At 40.1% G+C, this 21007-nt stretch overlaps 1 protein-coding gene across 2 annotated transcripts in view; it reads left to right on the top strand.

Moving 5' to 3' along the window:
• The window catches only part of NME7 (NME/NM23 family member 7), a 260266-nt gene that overhangs the window by 5040 nt on the left and 234219 nt on the right, over positions 1-21007 (top strand). Inside the window, exon 2 of one of the 2 annotated variants that reach the window (XM_042925972.1) lies at positions 17921-18063. The exons of the other annotated variant lie outside the window; for it this stretch is intronic. Coding sequence (XP_042781906.1) covers positions 18061-18063 — 3 coding nt within the window. The 5' untranslated portion in view covers positions 17921-18060. The remainder of the gene's footprint in view (positions 1-17920; positions 18064-21007) is intronic. 2 annotated transcript variants of the gene reach the window in all.

The following is a 21007-nucleotide window of genomic DNA, read 5'->3' as shown; positions in this document are numbered from 1 at the left end:
GCGAGGAGTCTGCTTGGGATTGTCTCTCCCCCTCCCTCTCTGCCCTTCCCCCACTTGAGCATGCAGACGGGCTTGCCCCCTCTCTCTCTCAAATAAATGAAACTTAAAAAAAATAAACGAGAGAGAAATTGATGTTCTTTCTCTGTGTTCAGTCTCACCACTAACAGGTATGTTGCATCAAAGGCTGATGGTCTCTCTCCAAGCAGCTGAGGGTGGAATTTGTTTGCCCCGCTGGTTTGTCTTCCTGACCCCTACAATTACATGATCTGGTCAGTTTCTCCCTGCATCTAGTGAACAGTTGTAGCCTCCAGAACCATAATTAGGTTCTGCCTACAAATTCTAGAACCACCTCTGTCATGTGCAGCAGAGCAAATGTAGTTCAGTATGTCTCAATGCATGTTGTTTAAGATAAGGAATACGCTAGGGTCATCAATTTATTTCATTTTGCGCATGAAGAGAACACAGGACATAATTCCGAGACCCTTTTGAATAATAAAGAGATGTGAATGTTTTACGTCTTCTAAAATAGAACATTGATTTCAATGCTGTTATCCAAGATGAACTGCTTCTATAACATAAGGCTTTTAAAGATTGCCACCTGTGTTCCACGAGAATTAGGCTAAACACATGTCTCCAAGTTGGTTTCAAAGAGACTTGAAAGAGGGTTTCATGATTGCTAAATATGGACAAGATTTTATTCCATGAAATGTTTTTCAGCGTTCAGCTTTATGAAGTTTCTTCTAAATAGGTTTACTGTTTTCATCTTTGACATATGCTTCGTAACCATCCAGGATTCCTTTTTGTCACTTGAACTGCTAACTTGGAAGGACCATAATCGTAAAGTCCCAGGAAGGGTTTCATTTATCGGGACTGAATCAGAAAGTATGGCGCCTAAATTAGAAACCTGAAACTTACAAAAAAGAAAGAACCGATTTTTCTGACTAAAACATTTTTATTACAAATATAATTTGGAGTCTGTTTCTTCTTTAATAGGAACCAGTAGTATTTGCAAAAGTGAATAGCAATGGGGTTAATATAATGCCCTGATTTTCCTCACATGTAGCTCTTTTATCTTTTTCTGTCCTTTTTTTGCCTTTTAATTCTTTATCCTTTCTTTCCTTTTCTACAAGCTTTAGTGGGATGTAATTGACATATAACATTGCGTAAGTTGGAAGTGTATAAGGTGTTGATTTGATACACATATTGCAAAATGATTACCACCTTAGCGTTAAGCTAATACCTGCATCACATCACATAATTACCATTGCTTTTTTTTTTTTTTTTTGTGGTGAGAACATTTACGATCTACCCTCTTAGCAACTTTCAAGTGTATAATCTGGCATTGTTAACTATAATGACAGTGTTGTGCATTAGGTTCCCCAGAACCTCTTCTAACTGGAAGTTTTTACCCTTGGATCAACAGCTCCCCGTTTTCCTCACCCGCAGCGCCTGGTAACCTCCATTCTATGCACTGTTTCTTTGAGTTTGGTCTTTTTAGATTCCACGTATAAGTGAAATTATACAGTATTTGTCTTTCTCTGACCAACTTCATTTGGCTTCGTGACCTCAGAGTCCATCCCTGTTGTCACAAATGGCAGCATTTCCTTCTTTCTCGTGGCCCGATAGTATTCCGTTGTGTATTTGTGCCACATTGCTTCATGCATTCATCCACTGATGGGCCCTTAGATTGTTTTTTTTTTTTTTTTTTTTTTTTTTTTTAACGTTTATTTATTTTTGAGACAGAGAGAGACAGAGCATGAACGGGGGAGGGGCAGAGAGAGAGGGAGACAACTGGAAGCAGGCTCCAGGCTCTGAGCCATCAGCCCAGAGCCCGATGCGGGGCTCGAACTCACGGTCTGTGAGATCGTGACCTGAGCTGAAGTCGGACGCTCAACCGACTGAGCCACCCAGGCGCCCCTTGTTTTTATATCTTGGCTATTGTAAATCATGCTGCATTGAGCATGGGGAGGGTGCATATGTCTTTTGGAGTTAAAGTTTTCACTTTTTTCCATATATAATATACACAGACATAGAATTGCTCGATTATATGGCACTATTGTTTTAAAATTTTTGCAGAATTTTCATGCTTCTTTCCATAGTGGCTGCACCATTTTACGTTCCCATCAACAGTGTGTGAGGCTTCCCTTTTCTTCATAGCCTCTGGAGCCCTTGCTATCTCTTGGGTTTTTTTTTTGTTTTTTGTTTTTTTATAGTAGCCATTCTGACAGGTGCGAGGTGATATTTATGGGGGTTTTGATTTACTTTTCTGTGTTGATTATGATGCTGAGAACCTTTTCATGTACCTGTTATCCATTTGTATGTTTTCTTTGGAGAAAGTCTGTTCAGTTCTTCTACCCATCTTTTTTAATCCTATTGCTTATATATCTGTTATTCAGTTGTAGGTATGTATATATAATTTTGAGATTAACCCCTCATTAGATACAGTTTGTAAATATTTTCTCCCATTTTGAAGATTGCCTTATCATTTTGTTTCTTGTTTCTTAAAATGCCCTTTTTAAAAAATGTTTCATTTTATTTTTGAGAGAGCGAGAAGGGGAGGGGCAGAGAGAGAGAGAGGGAGACACAGAACTTGAAGCAGGCTCCAGGCTCTGAGCTGTCAGCACAGAGCGCCACATGGGACTTGAGCTCATGAACTGCAAGATCATGACCTGAGCCGAAGTCGGACGTTCAACTGACTGAGCCACCAAGGCGCCCCTGTTATTATTTCTTACTGATTTTTGCTTTTTTGTATGTGCTTTTAGTGTCCTACCTGAAGAACTGTTGCTCAGACCAATATCTAGGAGATTTTTCCCTGTTTCCTTTTAGGAATTTTACAGTTTCCAGTCTTGTGTTTAAGTCTTTAATCCATTCCAAGTTAATTTTTGTGAGCTGTGTAAGATAGAAATCCAATCTCCTTCTTCATCTGTTCTTTCCCATTCACCAATTATTCATCAGTTCAAACAGGTATTGAGTGCTTTTTGTGTGCCAGGCACTAACAATAAATACATTGATTAATAAGATAGTCCTTCCTCAGTGCCTATAGAGTGGAGCCCAAATATCCGAATTGGCATTCGAGACCTTCCCTGGCCCCAGCTTACCTTGCACACTCCATGGAACTTAGAAAAACAAGTATCAGAGAATAAATTTCAAGAGTAATTTGGGTCACAAAAGAAAAATTACAAGGTAAGGTCAAAATGTGTCCTAAACAAGAGTGGCCTGACCTAGCCAGGGTGGTCAGGGAAAGCCCCCTGGATGGTTTAACCTTAAAGATTTCTTTTCTCAGTTGAGACATACAATGTATTAAATAAATGAATGAAGGCTGACACAGATGAGTAGGTCATCTCATATGGTGCTAAGCAATATGAGGAAAATCAAACGAAGTAATGTTGTAGTGCCAGGTTCCAAGAGCACGTAGCTTTAGGTGGGAAAATTAGAAAAGGTCCCTGTGAGGATGTGGCTTTTAAGCTGACATCTCAGAAGGAAGGAGCAGGCAGGGTGAAGGTTTAGGGGAAGCACCTTCCAAGCAGACAGCAGCCAAGTGCAGAGGCCCATTGGAGGCTTGGGAGGGGGCAGATGGGGGTGGGGTCTAGGGAAGGTGAGGACGATGGGAGGACTAGGGAGCCAAGGCAGGCAGCCACCAGGGAATACTGACGCTTCGGAAGCTTGGGAAGGATTTTGGATTTCACTCTAAATGTACTGGGATAATGCCTCACCTACATTTTCCCTATTCTATCAAAAGAGTGTATTTTCCTTGGAGCTGCCTTATGAAAACTTTAATCATGTTAGTTTGGTCTTTCAGCGACAGTTTCCATCCTATCCGCAACATTTATGATCTTACAAACTTTGGAAAATATTTTCTTATAAACTTTGGAAAAGATTTTTCTGTCCAGATCTTACGTTTGAAGATTAAACACTCCTGATTTCTCCCTTTATAATCGCTTGTCAAAAATTTAATCACCCTTTTCTGGACTCTTTGTTTCCGTAATATCTTGTCTGAGGTGTGGCAGGCAGAGTCACACATTCCAGATGTGTGTTATCATAGTTTCTCTGTGGATGTTGTGTTTTCTGCTGGGATTTCACCTAATATCTTTCTTGATGGTGCTATTGCATGAGATTGAAGTAACTCGTTCTCCAGAAATCTCTCCAACACTTCTATTAGCCTCCTTTCCACTTTCTTGCAAAGTCTGTTTAAACTACTTCGTTTCCAAAAGCTGTTGATATTTTAAGACTTTCTATTTATTAGATGTGAGAAATTGTAGCTATTAAAATGTACTGCTCAATTCAAGTTTATTTTCTGATACTAGGCACTTTGTTTAATTAAGTTGCTATTGTTATCTCTCCTGACTCATGTACTGTGCCTTCTTCATAGCGCTTTATTCTTTAAGATGTATTTCTCTATATATGCTCAATGGTTCCAGAGTTCTCTGATACATGTCAATTTAAATTTCATCTTGTTTTCTGTAGTTCTGATACGAGTTACATAGGCTATATACATTGTATATGTTGCCTAAAATATATCATTATATGATATGTTTATAATGTATTATATATGTAATACAAGTATATATAAAACACGTATATATATTTAACTTGTATACGTGTCAAATATTTAACTTATACCGGACATAGTCATTTTTGGAGATGTGAAACTATGTAGAAACAATATGATTAAATTCATCTGTAATATCATCGACTATATACAGTCACTATTAATATTTTAGTATCCCAGTGACACATACATACAGTATACATACACATACACATACGTGTATATGTATTTTAAAATGTGATCCTACTGTGTGTATGGTTTATAAATCTGTTTTTTTCTTTTTCCTCACTTAATATATCTTGTGCAGTTTCCCAGATCCAATTTTAGGAGCTCCATTTTATTCTTTAATTTACTCTGATGTAACCAAGCCATTTATTTACTTGGTCTTTTAACCCCATAACTAATATATTTTTATAGGCATAATTTTACATACATCCATAATTATTTCCTTAGAATAAATTAGAAATGGAATAACTGGGTGAGAGGACGTGTGCATTTCTAAGGCTTTTTGTTTTTTGCTTTGCTTTTTTTTTTTTTTTTAATGTTTATTTATTTTTGAGAGAGACACACAGAGTGCGAGCGGGGGAGGGGCAAAGAGCGAGGGAGACACACAATCTGAAGCGGTCTCCAGGCTCTGAGCTGTCTGCACAGAGCCTGACGCGGGCGGGGCTTGAACTCACAAATGGTGAGATCAGACCTGAGCCAAAGTCAGACGCTTAACCGACTGATGCACCCGGGCGCCCCCCCTAAGGCTTTTTGGTATGCATTGCCAATTAACTCCAGAAAGTTTTGCTATTTGTACTCTGCTAGCAGTGTGCCATGATGCCTGTTTCTTCTAAGCTCTAACCTGGTATTGTTCATACATTTCTTACATACATCTAACAATGGATTTGAACTTCTAGTAAAAGTTTCACCTTTCTTACCGAATATAACGTTAAGATTATAAATTGCAATATGTTCTTTTCATGTGTCTGCTAGCCATCCGTATGTCTTCTTTGGAAAAATGTCTATTCGTGTCTTCTGCCCATTTCTTAAGTGGATTATTTGTATTTTGGGTGTTGAATTTGATAAGTTCTTTATGATTTTAGATACTAACCCTTTATCAGATATGTCGCTGGTGAATATCGTCTCCCTTTCTGTAGGCTGCCTTTTAGTCTTGTTGATTGTTTCCTTCACTGTGCAGAAGAAGCTTTTTATCTTGATGAGGTCCCAGTAGTTCATTTTTGCTTTTGTTTCCCTTGCCTCTGGAGATGTGTTGAGAAAGAAGTTGCTGCGGCCAAGATCAAAGAGGTTTTTGCCTGCTTTGTCCTCGAGGATTTTGATGGCTTCCTGTGTTACATTGAGGTCTTTCATCCACTTTGAGTTTATTTTTGTGTATGGTGTAAGAAAGTGGTCCAGCTTTCCCAACACCATTTGTTGAAGAGACTGTCTTTTTCCACTGGGTATTCTTGTCTGCTTTGTCAACGATTGCTTGACCATATAGCTGTGGGTCCATCTCTGGGTTTGCTATTCTGTTGCATTGATCTCTGTGTCTGTTTTTTTGCCAGTATCATACTGTCTTGATGACTACAGGTTTGTATTATAGCTTGAAGTCCGGGATTGTGGTGTCTCCAGCTTGGCTTTTCTTTTTCAAGACGCTTTGGCTATTCGGGGTCTTTTGTGGTTCCACACAAATTTTAAGATTGTTTGGTTCTAGCTCTGTGAAACGTGCTGGTGGTATTTTGATAGGGATTGTATTAAATGTGTAGATTGCTTTGAGTAGTGTCGACATTTTAACAATATGTGTTCTTCAACATCACTCGTAGTCAGGGAAATACAAATCAAAACCATGATGAGATACCACCTCACTTCTATCAAAATGGCTAAAATTAACTACGTAGGAAACAACAAATGTTGGCAAGGGTGTGGAAAAAAGGGAACCCTCTTACACGGTTAGTAGGAATGCAAATTGGTGCAGCCACTCTGGAAAACACTATGGAGGTTCCTCAAAAAGTTAAAAATAGAACTAGCCGACAATCCAGTAATTGTGCTACTAGGTATTTACCCAAAGGATACAAACATACGGATTCAAAGGGGCACACGCACCCTTATGTTTATGGCAGCATTATCAACAATAGCCAAATTATGGAAAGAGCCCAAATGTCCATTGACTGATGAATGGATAAAGAAGACATGGGGTGTGTGTGTGTGTGTGTGTGTGTGTGTGTGTGTGTGACACAGGAATATTACTCAGCCATCGAAAAGAATGAAATCTTGCCATTTGCAATGATGTGGATGGAGCTAGAGTGTATTATGCTAAGCGAAATAAGTCAGAGAAAGACAAATCCCATTTGATTTTACTTATCTGTGGAATTTAAGAAACAAAACGGATGAACATAGGGGATAGGGAAAAAAAAGAGAGGGAAGCAAATTATAACTTACCTATAGAGAACACACCGAATGTTGATGGAGGAAGCTGAGAGGGGGATGGACTAAATGGGTGATGAGTATTAGGGAGGGCACTTGTTGTGATGAGCACTGGGTATTGTATGTAAGTGAATCCCTAAATTCTGCTCCTGAAACCAATATTACACTATAGGTTAACTAGAATATAAATAAAAACATTGATACAAAAAACTTTAAAAATTACAGCATGTTCCATAGGTAAGCACTGTTGATAATTACCTGAAATATTTTTTCTGTAATTATTTGGCATTTTTCATAAATGGTTAGAATTCAAAATTTATTACCAGTATATACGGAAGAAGCTAGAGGTGACTTTTTCTATTCCTCACAGATAGATTATGTAGTTGTCTCTTGTTACCTGTTCTGAGGAAGCAGCCTTTTGTAGTCCACAGGATCTGGTGTAGTGCTAGAAATCTAAAGTTTTTGGGGTGCCTGGGTGGCTCAGTTGGTTGGACGTCCAACTCCGTCTCAGGTCATGATCTCACGGCCTGTGAGTTCAAGCCCTGCGTCGGGCTCTGTGCTGACAGGTCAGAGCCTGGAACCTGTTTCAGATTCTGTGGCTCCCTCTCTCTCTGCTCCTCCCCCGTTCATGCTCTGTCTCTCTCAAAAAATGAATAAACGTCAAAAAAAAAAAAAGAAATCCGAAGTTTTCAATCCTACTTGGCTTCAACATGTATTTACTGTGTGACTTGTAACCTTTCCAGGTAATTGTTTTCCCTTTCATAAAATCAGAATGATAATTTCTGTTCAGAATACCTGAAAGCGTTTTTGTGAGGTGTCGCGACCGGCGCGACAAACACTGAGGTCAGGGTCCTGAGGGTAGGGGAATGCAAGAAAAAAAGAGAGAAGAGAAAGTTTGGGAACAGGAGGGTCCCCTGGGCTGATGGCCCAAGTGACAGCTTTATTGTTGCTGTACACAATCTTTTATAATATAAGACTCGTATGGATCAGGTCATTCTAAGAATAAACAGGTTTCACATGATCACTGCCAGCCAAAACATTTAGCTCTGTATACCTTGTGAACTTTCTGAACGGGTCACAAGACCTTGTTGATAGATTTGCTAGCAAAACACAGTTCCCATGTTTGTTTCTATCTGACTCGGGGTAGAAAAAGGGAGGTAGCATTACTGCCAACACCTGCAGACCACAGGCTTCAGGAATTAACTTTCTCAGCCTTGACAAGGCTTTCGTATGCCCTTGAGAGTGGGGGAATGGGAGGGGGAACCACCGGGTTGGCTTGAGTCAACAGGGAACGTTGCCCGACCCGGTCTCAGCCTGGCGCCGGGGCCCGGCCTCCCACAGTGAGGATCAAATGAATACGAAAGTAATTTATAAACTGTAATGTACTGTACATATGAAATGTATTCTTTTCTTATTAACCAGAATGCTGTCTAATGAGAAGATCGTTGGGGGAAATGGAAGGAGATTAAAATTTAAGATAAGTTTCAGAAATAAATATTTGAGGTTAGTGGTGGTGTCTAATTTTGTGGCTACTTAAAAACTTACTTTTGGGGTACCTGGGTGGCTTAGTCGGTTAGGCGTCCTGCTCTTCTCCTTGTGCCTCTCTCTCTCTGTCTTCCCCCCTTTCTCAAAAAATAAATAAATTAAAACAAATTTTGAAAAGTACTGTTACATATTAGATTCTTTGTCAATTTAGATTCATTTTCCTAACGGGAACAATAAAGGGTCAGGGTGAAAGGGAGGGACGATGGGAGACGGCAGGAGTACTACTTGAGGCCGATGTCAATAATTCTCACATGCTGTTGAGGAAGGGATAGCTAGATGTGTGTGATATGTATTTAGTGAGCATTAGATCTGAGATCCATGAATTTCTCCTTAGCTTAAATAGATTAGATGGGAACATTTGCTTTTATTTGTGGTAGCTGAGATTTTATTATTCAGTAATTTGATTATGAAAGTACAATGAGCCCATTTGGGCCTAGTCTTTTCTTGCTACATAGGCCTAGAAATCTGGCTTTGGCAAAACTGAAAACCCCTCCATTTGGTGGCAGGTATAAGTCTGTCATTATGTTAAGTCATCTTGCTGTTTACATTTTATTGTACATGCACAAATCTCTGAAAGGTGAGTATTTGTATGTCTTAAGTATCTGAATATTTTTCATAATTAAACAGCTTTAAGTTTCTCAGGATCCACATATGAGTGAAAACATATGGTACCTGTCTTTCTCTGCCTGACTTATTTCACTTAGCATAACACTCTCCAGTTCCATCCACGTTGCTACAAATGGCCAGATTTCATTCTTTCTCATTGCCAAGCAGTATTCCATTGTATATATAAACCACATCTTCTTTATCCATTCGTCAGTTGATGGACATTTAGGCTCTTTCCATAGTTTGGCTATTGTTGAAAGGGCTGCTATAAACATTGGGGTACAAGTGCCCCTATGCATCAGCACTCCCATATCCCTTGGGTAAGTTCCTAGCAGTGCTATTGCTGGGCCATAGGATAGATCTATTTTTAATTTTCTGAGGAACCTCCGCACTGTTTTCCAGAGTGGCTGCACCAGTTTGCATTCCCACCAACAGTGCAAGAGGCTTCCCGTTTCTCCACATCCTCTCCAGCATCTATAGTCTCCTGATTTGTTCATTTTAGCCACTCTGACTGGCGTAAGGATCCTGAGAAACTTAACAGAAGACCAGCGGGGAGGGGCAAGGGGGGAAAAAAAAAGTTACAGGGAGGGAAGGAGGCAAACCATAAGAGACTCTTAAATACTGAGAACAAACTGAGGGGCTGGTGGGGGAGGGGGGAAAGTGGGTGATGGGCATTGAGGAGGGCACCTCTTGGGATGAGCACTGGGTGATGTATGGAAGCCAGTCTGACAATAAATTATAAACAAACAGCTTTAAAATTTATATTCAAAGGGAGAATGGATCCTAAAATATAATCCCTCCTCCCCCCCCAGCATTTTCATTTAAAAACTTCATAACGTCTTTCAGATTTTACCTTGTTTCTCAATACACACATAGGTTGAGCTATGGGGCAATAATACTAACCCTCCTAGTAAATGGTAACAATATCTACTGTTAAATATTGTTGTGACTGAACGGGATAAAGTTCTTAGCCTAATGCTTTATGTATCATAAGCACCCCAAGAATGTCGGCTATCATTATTGGTGCTGCCGTTGTTATTACTGACAAGTGTTAAATGGAGACTTACTGAACATGAGAACAGAAAGGAACGACTCATCACTGTGTAGGAGTGTTAATTAAAAACAAAACGAGTTAACTTCACAGCATTCTCTGTGGGGTTCTTTTTTATTCACTTTCAGGTTTTCTTCAACTTGTGAATATATCTATATTTAAAGTTAAGCTTGTGCATACTCAGATCAACGTTGATTCCTTAAATTTACCAGAAGGCATTTTCAAACGGAGGAGGAAACGATGTCACCGTGGTTCACCCTAGTGCCCTGCCCCGTTAGGGGCTTAACAAATGCTTTTTTTTTTTTCTCTCTCTTTTAAACAGTTTGCTTTTTGACCGAGTAGTTCCTGTGGGGCGACTGTGACTGGGCACACACACATTCGTGACCATTAGGAAAACTCGAGGTGTTCTTACTAATATGCTTCTTAAGAAAATTCTTTTTGATTTACCCTTTTGAAATAGCCAGTTTTTAAAGTTTACCTCTTTTTTTTTTTTTTTTTTTTAATTTCACATTTACATGCACTTCAGCTACACGTGCTGTTCCATTTGCCTGGAATGCTTCTCCACGTGTCCCTACGCGCCTGTGACACCTCTTCAGAGAGGATTTTCTTTCGCACCGTAGCTAAATTAGCAGCTTCAGTCGCTCTTGTCCCCTCTCCTCTTCCCCCTTCTCTTTTTTCACTTCAGCACCTGGCAAAAGCTCTGTGCATTTGCAATTTTACTAATGACGGTGCCTGACATTCACAAAACATTTTCCTATTTTTTAAGGCATTTAAGATTCTTAACTAATTCATAGGGGCCTTTAGAGATAGCTACTGTAGGTATGGAGAAGACAGACGAGTGTTAGTAGAGAGCAGAGGAGCACAGATGTCCAAGGAAGAAGAATGCTCTGAAAATACAGTTGCAAAGAAAGGAAGTTAACTTTCCACCGTGTTTCCCTGGTAGTCACGTGGTAGAGACCAGGGCTGGGGACCTAGTTTTGAGCAAGGGCTTATTACCGCCAGAGAATGTCTAGAATTCCAAGTCAAATGCAGTAGACTCTTTTATTCTGAGACAGGACTCTAGGCTCGTTCGTTCAGTCAGCAGTTACTTTTAAATCCCTATTAAGTGCCAGACCCTGTCCTAGGCACCTGGGACCTAGCAGTGAATGACAAAGACCTGCCCTTATGGAGCTAAAACTTCTAGGGGTAGGGAGTCACAAAAAAAACCCAAACGTGAAATGTTAGGTATTGATAACTGCTATGAAAAGCTGAAACCGGTTATAGGGTCAGAGAGTAAAGGAAGTGGGAGGGGGTTGGTATTTATTTGGATGGCTGGGGAAGCCTCTCAGAATCGCCCACATTTGAGCAGAGGCCTGAATGGAGTGGTGCTATGAGGGCCTTGGTAGTCCTAGCGGGAGAGCCGTTCAGGTAGAGAAAACTGCAGGTGCAACGATTCTGTGGTGGGAGCCTGCTCAGCTCGTCCAGGGACCAGCAAGAAGGCCCGTATGACTGGAGCAGTGAGCGTGGGTGGAGAGTGGCAGAAATGTGGTCGACAGATAGCTTGAGGCCAGGGGACACGGGCCCTGTGTAGTGTGAACTCGTCAAGTCTTCGAGCCGGAACACTGGATTTTCGAAAGACCAGTATTTCTGAAACTGAGGTTGTGGCTCACTGGTTGACTGTGAACCCTAAGCTGTGACTGGCAGCTGACCTTTAAAAGACAGTATAAAATATCAGTGCATTGCACGTACCGAGGATAAGAATTGTCGCTTGGAACTTCCTTTCGTTTGTGGGGGATATGTGTATGTTTGGGTCTGATGGAAGTTGTAGTTCTTACTGTAGGTACTGGTAAAAACAAAGTGCGTGCGATCACTGACCTAGTCGTATCCCCGAACTGTAGAGACGGGGAAACGAAGCTGGGAAATACTGAACGGCTCACGAGTGTCCTCCTTCCGCGTGGTGCTCCTGCTCCCATCCCGTGCTCCTGTGTAGATGGCAGTGTGCTTATCTGTGTCTAGGTGTGGCTGACTCTGTACAGAATTCGGTCTAATTTCTAAGTGAGGAGAAGGCATTAAACGCTTCATTTAGGGGCGCCCGGGTGGCTCAGCCAGTTAAGCATCCGACTTCAGCTCAGGTTCTGATCTCACGGTTCGTGAGTTCAAGCCCCGCATCGGGCTCTGTGCTGACAGCTTGGAGCCTGGATCCTGTTTCGGGTTCTGTGTCTCCCTCTCTCTCTCTCTCTAAAAAATAAACATTAAAAAAAAAAAAAAAAAAAAAAAAAGCTTAATGTAGTCAATACCACATTAGTAAGTACCCAGCCTCTGCTCTGTTTTACGATCCTCTTTTACCCTGTCTTATTTTCCTTTACTTTCTCTGTTTTCTTAAATCTCCTCCTGTTTATCCAGGAAAGAAAGCTATCCAAAGGGAAGAGATTGAGAGGGAGAGAAAGAAATCCAGGAATGAGAGAGAGTCAGACAGACATATCCAAACTCCAGCAGAGGAAAGAAAAGGCCCAGAGTGAGCAAGAACTAGTGACGTCTCTGTTCCTGCCTGTCCCCCCTGCTGCTTCCGCCGTCCCCTCTGCCCCTTCCCGAGGGGCAGTGTACTGATTCGTACACTGAGCTGTCATGATGCTGTTCGTCTGTATTACCATTAACCTCTTATCCAAATAATCAATCTGTAATCTTAAGATAGGTTCAGGCTCAAGAGAGACTTCATTTTGGAGACCTTGCAAGGGTAAATTAATGAAATTGGATGAAATCTAAGGGTTAAAAACAATGCCGACACATGGCAGCAACCTAAGCGTTCATTAATAGATGCACGGATAAGGAAAGTGTGGTGTATATATATATATATATATATATATATATATATATATATACACACAATGGACTGTTACTCAGCCATAAAAAAAGATGAGATCATGCCATTTGAGACGCCGTGGATGGACCTAGAGGATATTATGCTAAGTGAAATAAGTTGGACTGAGAAAGACGAATACCGTATGACTCCACCATAAATGGAATCTAAAAACCAAAAACAAAAACAAAAAGTGGAATCAGAACTACAAATGCAGAGAATAGTTTCCAGAGAGGAGGAAAGAAGGGGGGCGGGCAAAATGGATGAAGGGGAGTGGGAGATACAGGCCTCCGGTTATGGAATAAGCCACGGGAATAAAAAGCAGAGCAGAAAGAACACAGTCAATGATATTGTAATAGCGATATAATGGGACGGATGGTAGGTGCACCTGTGGTGAACGAAGCATAATATATAAACTGGTCAAATCACTAAGTCGTACACCTGAAACTAATATAAAAAGAAAGACACTCATACACCCCAGATTAAACCCTTTTTAAAAAATGTCACGAGGAGGATATTCTTGAAATAGTTTAGCAGGATTTAAAAAATCATTGTTTTTGGGGTGCCTGGGTGGCTCAGTCGGTTAAGCGGCCAACTTCGGCTCAGGTCACGATCTCGCGGTCCGTGAGTTCGAGCCCCGCATCGGGCTCTGTGCTGACAGCTCAGAGCCTGGAGCCTGTTTCGGATTCTGTGTCTCCCTCTCTCTCTGACCCTCCCCCGTTCATGCTTTGTCTCTCTCTGTCTCAAAAATAAAAACGTTAAAAAATTAAAAAAAAATAAAAAAAATACAAATCATTGTTTTTAAAACTGTTATGAAATTTATTAGATGTGAGAAAGCAAGTGAAGAGAATTCACTCATCTTCCATACAGTGGCTGTTTGAACCTGATCATTTATTTCTTCAGTAGCTTAAAAAAAAAAAAAAAAGCTTTAAACTTGGAACTGGTTGAGGGAAGGATCAAAAAAGAACTCAGATTAGGTCCTTTTTAATGCAGGTGATTAGGGAGGAATGAAATTGATCTGGCACAAGTTGCCTTTTTAATAAAACATTTCCTTAAAAAATTTTTTTTTTAATGTTTGTTCATTTTTGAGAGAAAGCGCGCGAGCAGGGGGAGGGGCTGCGAGAGAGGGAGACACAGAATTCAAAACAGGGTCCAGGCTCTGAGCTGTCAGCACAGCCCGAACCCACGAGCCTCGAGATCATGACCTGAGTTGGACGCTTAACTGACTGAACCACCCGGTCGCCCCTAATAACACATTTCTTAAAGCCCTGATGACTGAAGCCTATATGAAAAGCCAAAAGAAACCTGTCAACTTGTAGACCTGAGTGGGAAACCTATTTTTCTTAATAGTTAACATCTATAATCTATCGAATGTCTACTGTGTATTAAGTTCTTTTCATATGACGGAACAGTCTCAGGTTTAAAAACACGTGAGGCAGGGCCCAGACTTGAACCGGTTTGGCCTGGGAGCCCGTGCTCTTTTCAGTCTACTGCAATTGGGGCCAAGGTGTTTTAAGATTTCAAAATTGTTTCTGTAGCTGTAGAGAAGTAACTTACTTTTGGAAAACTCAGTTTCCAGAGCATATAGTGATACAACATTTTCCTCAAAAAGTCATAATTCATATTTTGATATTTAAGGGCCTCTGAAAAATGATGATGATTTAATGCAAACTGGCCCTGTGGCCTGGCGATGTCGATATCCACATTGAACAGTAGGTGGCACTCTCCCATCACCGGAAACAATCTTTCAGGAAAAGATCACCTTTATGGATTTCATTAGTGCTTGTTAATTTTAATCATACTGATGTGGCATATTAATGCCACTCAGCTAGAATGCACAGAGGACACAGTAGCACATATTTAAGACATTTTTTTTCCTTTCATAAATTAGAAGGCTGAATCATGAAAAAACTAGATTAAACTTGACATTTTTTTTTTTAGAATCTGTGACTGCGTGAAATATGCTTTATCTTATTTAAAAAAAATCTTACAACAGTAAACTGCTAAGTTAAAATAACCCATGAATCATCCTATGATTATTAACCCATAATGCGTTCACCCATAATGTCATATAGGCGAAAGCATTCCAAAGAGTAGAAGAGATTACCCCATGGAGCTCCTTAGATGGACTGTCTGAAGACCGCTGATAGAGTCGAGCCTTCCCCCGACTCTCACAGAGGCACATGCGTGCTACAGCCGCTTGAATCTGCCCCACTTGACTGTGCACGTAGAATTTCCTCCAGTGATTGATGATGGAGGCTCACGGTACTCAGACTCGTTCTTCTCTCATGAGGATAGTACAGACAATCAGCTGCCAACTATAATTAATGCTGAATAGCAATAGTTTGCACTGCACGCAAATCCGCCTGTATATTTAACATCTGCAGCATTTGGCACTTGAAACGGAAAACATGGAACCAGTTTGGTGTGCATGAAGCTGTCCTCGATCTCAGCAACCAGAGCCACGTACACATTGCCATGCGTGTTTGCACTGCACAAGTGTGGGTTGGAGGTATGCTAGTTTATGATATATTTTTCTAATAGTAAAACGTTCTGAGGAAGGCACAGCCTTTGCAGATTTATACAGAAGCACTAGGTCGACCAGGGAACAGGTTTCTCAAATTTCGACTCGGCGACACTGGTTATTTATGCCATTGGCACTTTTCCTAGAGGGATGGAAGAGCAGGAGAAGGAGCATGGGAGACAGAAGGTGATGTAAAAATACATTCCAATGGGGCGCCTGGGTGGCTCAGTTGGTTAAGGGGCCGACTTTGGCTCAGGTCATGATCTCACAGTTTGTGAGTTCGAGCCCCGCGTCGGGCTCTGTGCTGACAGCTCAGAGCCTGGAGCGTGCTTTGGATTATGTGTCTCCCTCTCTCTCTCTCTCTCTCTCTGCCCCTCCCCTGCTCATGCTCCGTCTCTCTCTGTCTCTCAGAGATGAATAAATGTTAAAAAAAATAAATAAATACATTCCAGATGCGTGCAAATTGCTAAAAATATCAGGGTGGGTTCAGGGTTTCCACATTGGAGGCGGGATACCTTCCCACTCTGTCCGTCCCTCTAATTCCACCTTCAGGTCATGCTGACTTTTTTTGTTTTTTGAATTTACCAACCTCCATTTCCCCGTCACGTTATGCTTTTTGTGTCCCTAAAATATTACTCCCCGGGTTTCTGCATGGATGGCTTCTCCTCATCCTGGTTTTACTTCAGATGATACCTCCTCATAGAGAGCTTTCTTGATCTTCTAGCTGAAGAGGGAATCCCTATCTTTCTGGTCTCTAGTCATTAACACATTTACTTATGTATTCTGTTGTCTTTCTAAGACTTATCGTTACAGGAATTATACTTTTTTGTTTTTTGGGTTTTTTTTTTTTACATTCTATGAGGAGAGACAAAATTAATAAACAAGCACTATGTCAACAGGGCCTTGTCTGTCTTGAATATTCCCGGTGTTTGCTGCCGTACCTGGGTGGCAAAGAGAAGGAACTGTTTGTTGACTGGATGAAGGAATGAATAAATTCCACTTTTCAGGCACTTTATACTTTCCATTTTATAGTGGCTAGTAGATGAACTCTGCTTTTTAAATATATTCATTCAACAAATATTTAATAATACCCACTGTATGCTATGCATACACCTAGTCTCTTGGGAGGCATCTGTGAACAAAACAGATCCCAAAAGGGCTCACATTCTGTTGGGGGAGACCTACAATAAAAACTAAGCTGGTAAGTATAACCTGCAGGATATTTGAAAGTGTGAAATGCTATAGGGAGAGTGGGTGGAGTGCCGAACCCTGGGTATGCTGACAGTGGCAGTGAATGGATTAGAAAGGGACGTAGCCAGGATCAGTCCCATACAGACAGTGGTAGCTGAGCAAGGATCTATACCAAGCAAAGCAATTGAATTAGCAATTAAAAACCTTTCTACAAAGAAAAGCTCAGGCCCGGGAGAATTCTGTCAAACAGTTAAAGAATCGATAATACCAGTCTTTCACAAAGCCTTCCGGAAAAGAGAGGAGGAGGGAATACTTCTCAAATAATTCATTGAGGTCAGTCTTACCCTTATACCGAAACCAGAGAAGACATCATAAGAAAACTACAGACTGATATCCCTTAGGAATATAGATGCCCACCCGAATCATTAACAAAGTATCAGCAAACTGAATCCAGCAACATATACAAAGTATTATACAACATGACCCATGTGATTTACACCAAGAGTGCAAAGGTGATTTAACATCTGAAAAATCAATATCATGTTAATAAAGGATAAAAGTCACATGATGATTAATAGACACGCAAACATTTTACAGTATCCAATACCGTTCATAATAAATAAAACATGGCAACAGATTAGCGGGGCGCCTGGGTGGCTCCGTCGGTTAAGTGTCTGACTTTGGCTCAGGTCATGATCTCACAGTTCGTGAGTTTGAGCCCCGCGTCGGGCTCTGTGCAGACGGCTTGGAGCCTGAAGCCTGCTTCGGATTCTGTGTCTCTTTTTCTCTCTGCCCCTCCCCCACTCACACTCTGTCTCTCTCACTGTCAAAAATAGATACACATTAAAAAAAAAATTAGGAACAGAAGAGAACTTCATTAACCAAAGGGGATTCACAAAAAAGCCTACAGCCATCAACATTCTTAATGATGAAAATGTGAATGCATTCTTCTAACGGTAGGGAACAAGGCAATTTATACAACATTGTAATGGAGGTTCTGTCCAGTGCAGCTGGGCAAGGGAAAAAAAAAAGCACCCAGATGGGATAGAAAGAAGTAAATTGTCTTCATTTATAGATGATATCCTATATATAGAAAATTCTAAGGCGTCTGAAAAACAAACTGTTATGACTAATGTGTTCGGCAAGATTACAGAATATAAGATCAATATACAAAAATCAGTTTTTCTCTATACTTTTTTCTATATATCTCAGTGGATAATCTGAAAAGGAAATTAAGAAATTGCATTCACAACAGCATTAAAAGGATAAAGTAGGAATTTTTAGTGGTGGTGGGAGATATACGCCGAAAACTACAAAACATTGCTGATTAAAATTGAACATCTAAATCTTTTATGGTAAGTTGATATTCAAGAAAAATGCTAATGTCATTCAATGAGTAAAGAGTAGTCTTTCAACAAATGGTGCTGAGACAGTTGGATATCCACATGCAAAAAAGATAAATTTAGACCCTAAAATGAAAAGTAACTAAAAATGGATTGTAGACCTAAATGTAAGAGCTAAAATACAAGGCTCTTAGAAGGAAATATAGGAATAAATCAATAAATCTTCGTGACCTTGGGTTAGGCAAAGCTCTCTTAGATATGACACAAGTGAGCAAAGTTTTCCCCCAATTTTTAATTGAATATTAAGTGAATAGTATAAAATTGCTTAAATATTCTCTTGCTAGTATAGCTAAACTCTGTGTGTGTGTGTATATATAATTATATATATATATAATTTTTTAATTTTTTTAAAGTTTTTATCTAAACTCCATTTAATATACAGTATAATATTAGGTTCAGATGTGCAATATAATGACACAACACTTCGATACATCACCCTGTGCTCATCACAGCAAGTGCACTCCTTAATCCCCATCACCCATTTAACCCATTCCCTCCCACCCATCTCCCTTCTGGTAACCATCAGTTGGTTCTCTATAGTTAAGCATCTGTTTCTTGGTTTGCCCCCCACCATTTTTCCTTTTGCTAACTTGTTTTGTTAAATTCCACATGTGAGTGAAATAATACGGCATTGGTCTTTCTCAGACTGACTTATTTCACTTTGTGTAATACTCTCTAGCTCCGTCCACATCATTACAGATGGCAAGATTTCATTCTTTTTTATGGGTGAATAGTATTCATATATATATATATATATATGCCACTTCTACTTTATACTTCTACATTCATTAGTCATTAGACACTTAGGCTGTTTCTGTAACTTGGCTATTATAAATAATGCCGCTATAATACTGGGGTGCATGTATCCCTTTGAATTAGTATTTTTATATTTTTTTGGTAAACGCCTAGCAGTACAATTGCTGGATTGTAGGGTAGTCCCATTTTTAACTTTTGGAGGAAGCTCCATACTGTTTTCCTCAGTGGCTGCACCAGTTTGCATTCCCAGCAACCGTGCACGAGGGTTCCTTTTTCTTTACATTCTTGCCAATGCTCGTTTCTTGTGTTGATTTTATTCACACATTCTGACAGGTGTGTGGTGATCTCTCATGATTTTGATTTGCATTCCCTGATGATCAGTGCTGTCGAGCATCTTTTTTCATGTGTCTGTTGGCCATCTGTATGTGTATTCATCTCTTCCACCCATTTTTCAACGGGATTATTCATTTTTTGGGGTGTTGAGTTTTATAAGTTCTTTACGTATTTTGGAAACTAACCCTTCATTTATGTCATTTGTGAATATCTTCTCCCATTCTGTAGGTTGCCTTTTAGTTTTGTTGATTGTTTCCTTCCCTTCGTCCTGTGGAAACTTTTTATTTGATGAAGTTCCCCCCACCTTTTTGTTTTGTTTGTTTTGTTTTGTTTTGCTTTTTTCCGCTTGCCTCAGGAGACACATCTAGAAAGAAGTTGCTCCGGTCAGTGTCAAAGAAGTTACTGCCTGTGTTGTCTTCTAGGATATTTATGGTTTCAGGCCTCACATTTAGGTCTTTAATCCATTTTGATCCTGTTTTTGTGTCAGATGTAAGAAAGTAGTCTAGTTTTCTTCATTTGCTGTCCACTTTTCTGAATTCTATTTGTTGAAGAGTCTGTATTTTCCTTATTGGATATTCTTTTCTGCTTTCTCAAAGATGAACTGATGATAGCTATTGGTCCATTTCTGGATTTTCTGTTCGTTCGTTCCTTCCTTCCTTCCTTCCTTCCTTCCTTCCTTGTATTTGTTCATTTGTTATATCTGTTTCTCTTTTTAGAGTGTTGTGGTTCAGTTAATTGTTGACAAGTGGTCCTTGATGGACCTCTTGTCCTAGGATTAGTTAATACTTTATCAAGTGTGTTTTTTTAAGGTGTTAATCAGAGAAGCCATACTTACCCAAAAAAGTAAGAAAAGATGTCCTCTTTCAGAATCTTCCTGGAAATGCAAATAAACATACATGCAAATAGTTGAGTGTTGGGGGAGGAAGGCGGCGGGTTTTGAATCTTGGAGTGTATTTTTGCCATTTTATCAAGATCTAGTGCTGAACGTGTTTATTTACTCCTTTAGATCTTTATTTTGGTAGTATTTGATTATTATTAAGGTCCCAGAACTAGGAAAGTCACTATGGACTTTCAAAGGAAATAAATGATGTTTGGGTGCGTGGGTGGCTCGGTTGGCTAAGAGTCCAACTCTTGATTTTGGCTCAGGTCATGATCTCATGGTTCATGAGATTTGGGCTCTTGGGATTCTCTTTCTCCCTCCCTCGCTGCCCTTCCCCTCCCCCTCCCCAAATAAATAAACATTTAAAAAAAGAAATAAATGATGTTTCTATTTTCCAGAAGCTCATAATTTGATTAGAGAGAGAATTTGTATTACACAAACCTGCCAGATGACAAGCCCATGTTCTGTGTGAACAACAAACTAGCTAATCAAGAAACAAGGGTTTTTGTTAAGTTCTGCTACTTAATGGGTCACGAAATTCTTGCCAAGTCACTTAACTTATTTGAACTTCTGTTTCCTTACCATGAATATTCCTTTGATCTCTGAAATTCTATGAAAATCAAGTACAAGTACAGAAATATCAGTTGTCTGGGGTTGGTCTTAGAAGATTTCACAGTAACTGTTTCCTATTAATATATCTAAATTTTTTTTTAACGTTTATTTATTTTTGAGACAGAGACAGAGCATGAACGGGGGAGGGACAGAGAGAGAGGGAGACACAGAATCGGAAGCAGGCTCCAGGCTCTGAGCCATCAGCCCAGAACCCGACGCGGGGCTCGAACTCACCCGAAGTCGGACGCTTAACGGACTGAGCCACCCAGGCGCCCCTCCTATTAATATATCTAAAGCAAAGTTCAGTCTTGCTTT

Source organism: Panthera leo, chromosome F3, assembly GCF_018350215.1.
Source record: "Panthera leo isolate Ple1 chromosome F3, P.leo_Ple1_pat1.1, whole genome shotgun sequence".
In the NCBI taxonomy this organism is placed as follows: Eukaryota; Metazoa; Chordata; class Mammalia; order Carnivora; family Felidae; genus Panthera; species Panthera leo.
Note: the sequence above shows the minus strand (reverse complement) of the source record. Positions and strands in the feature narration are given on the sequence as shown.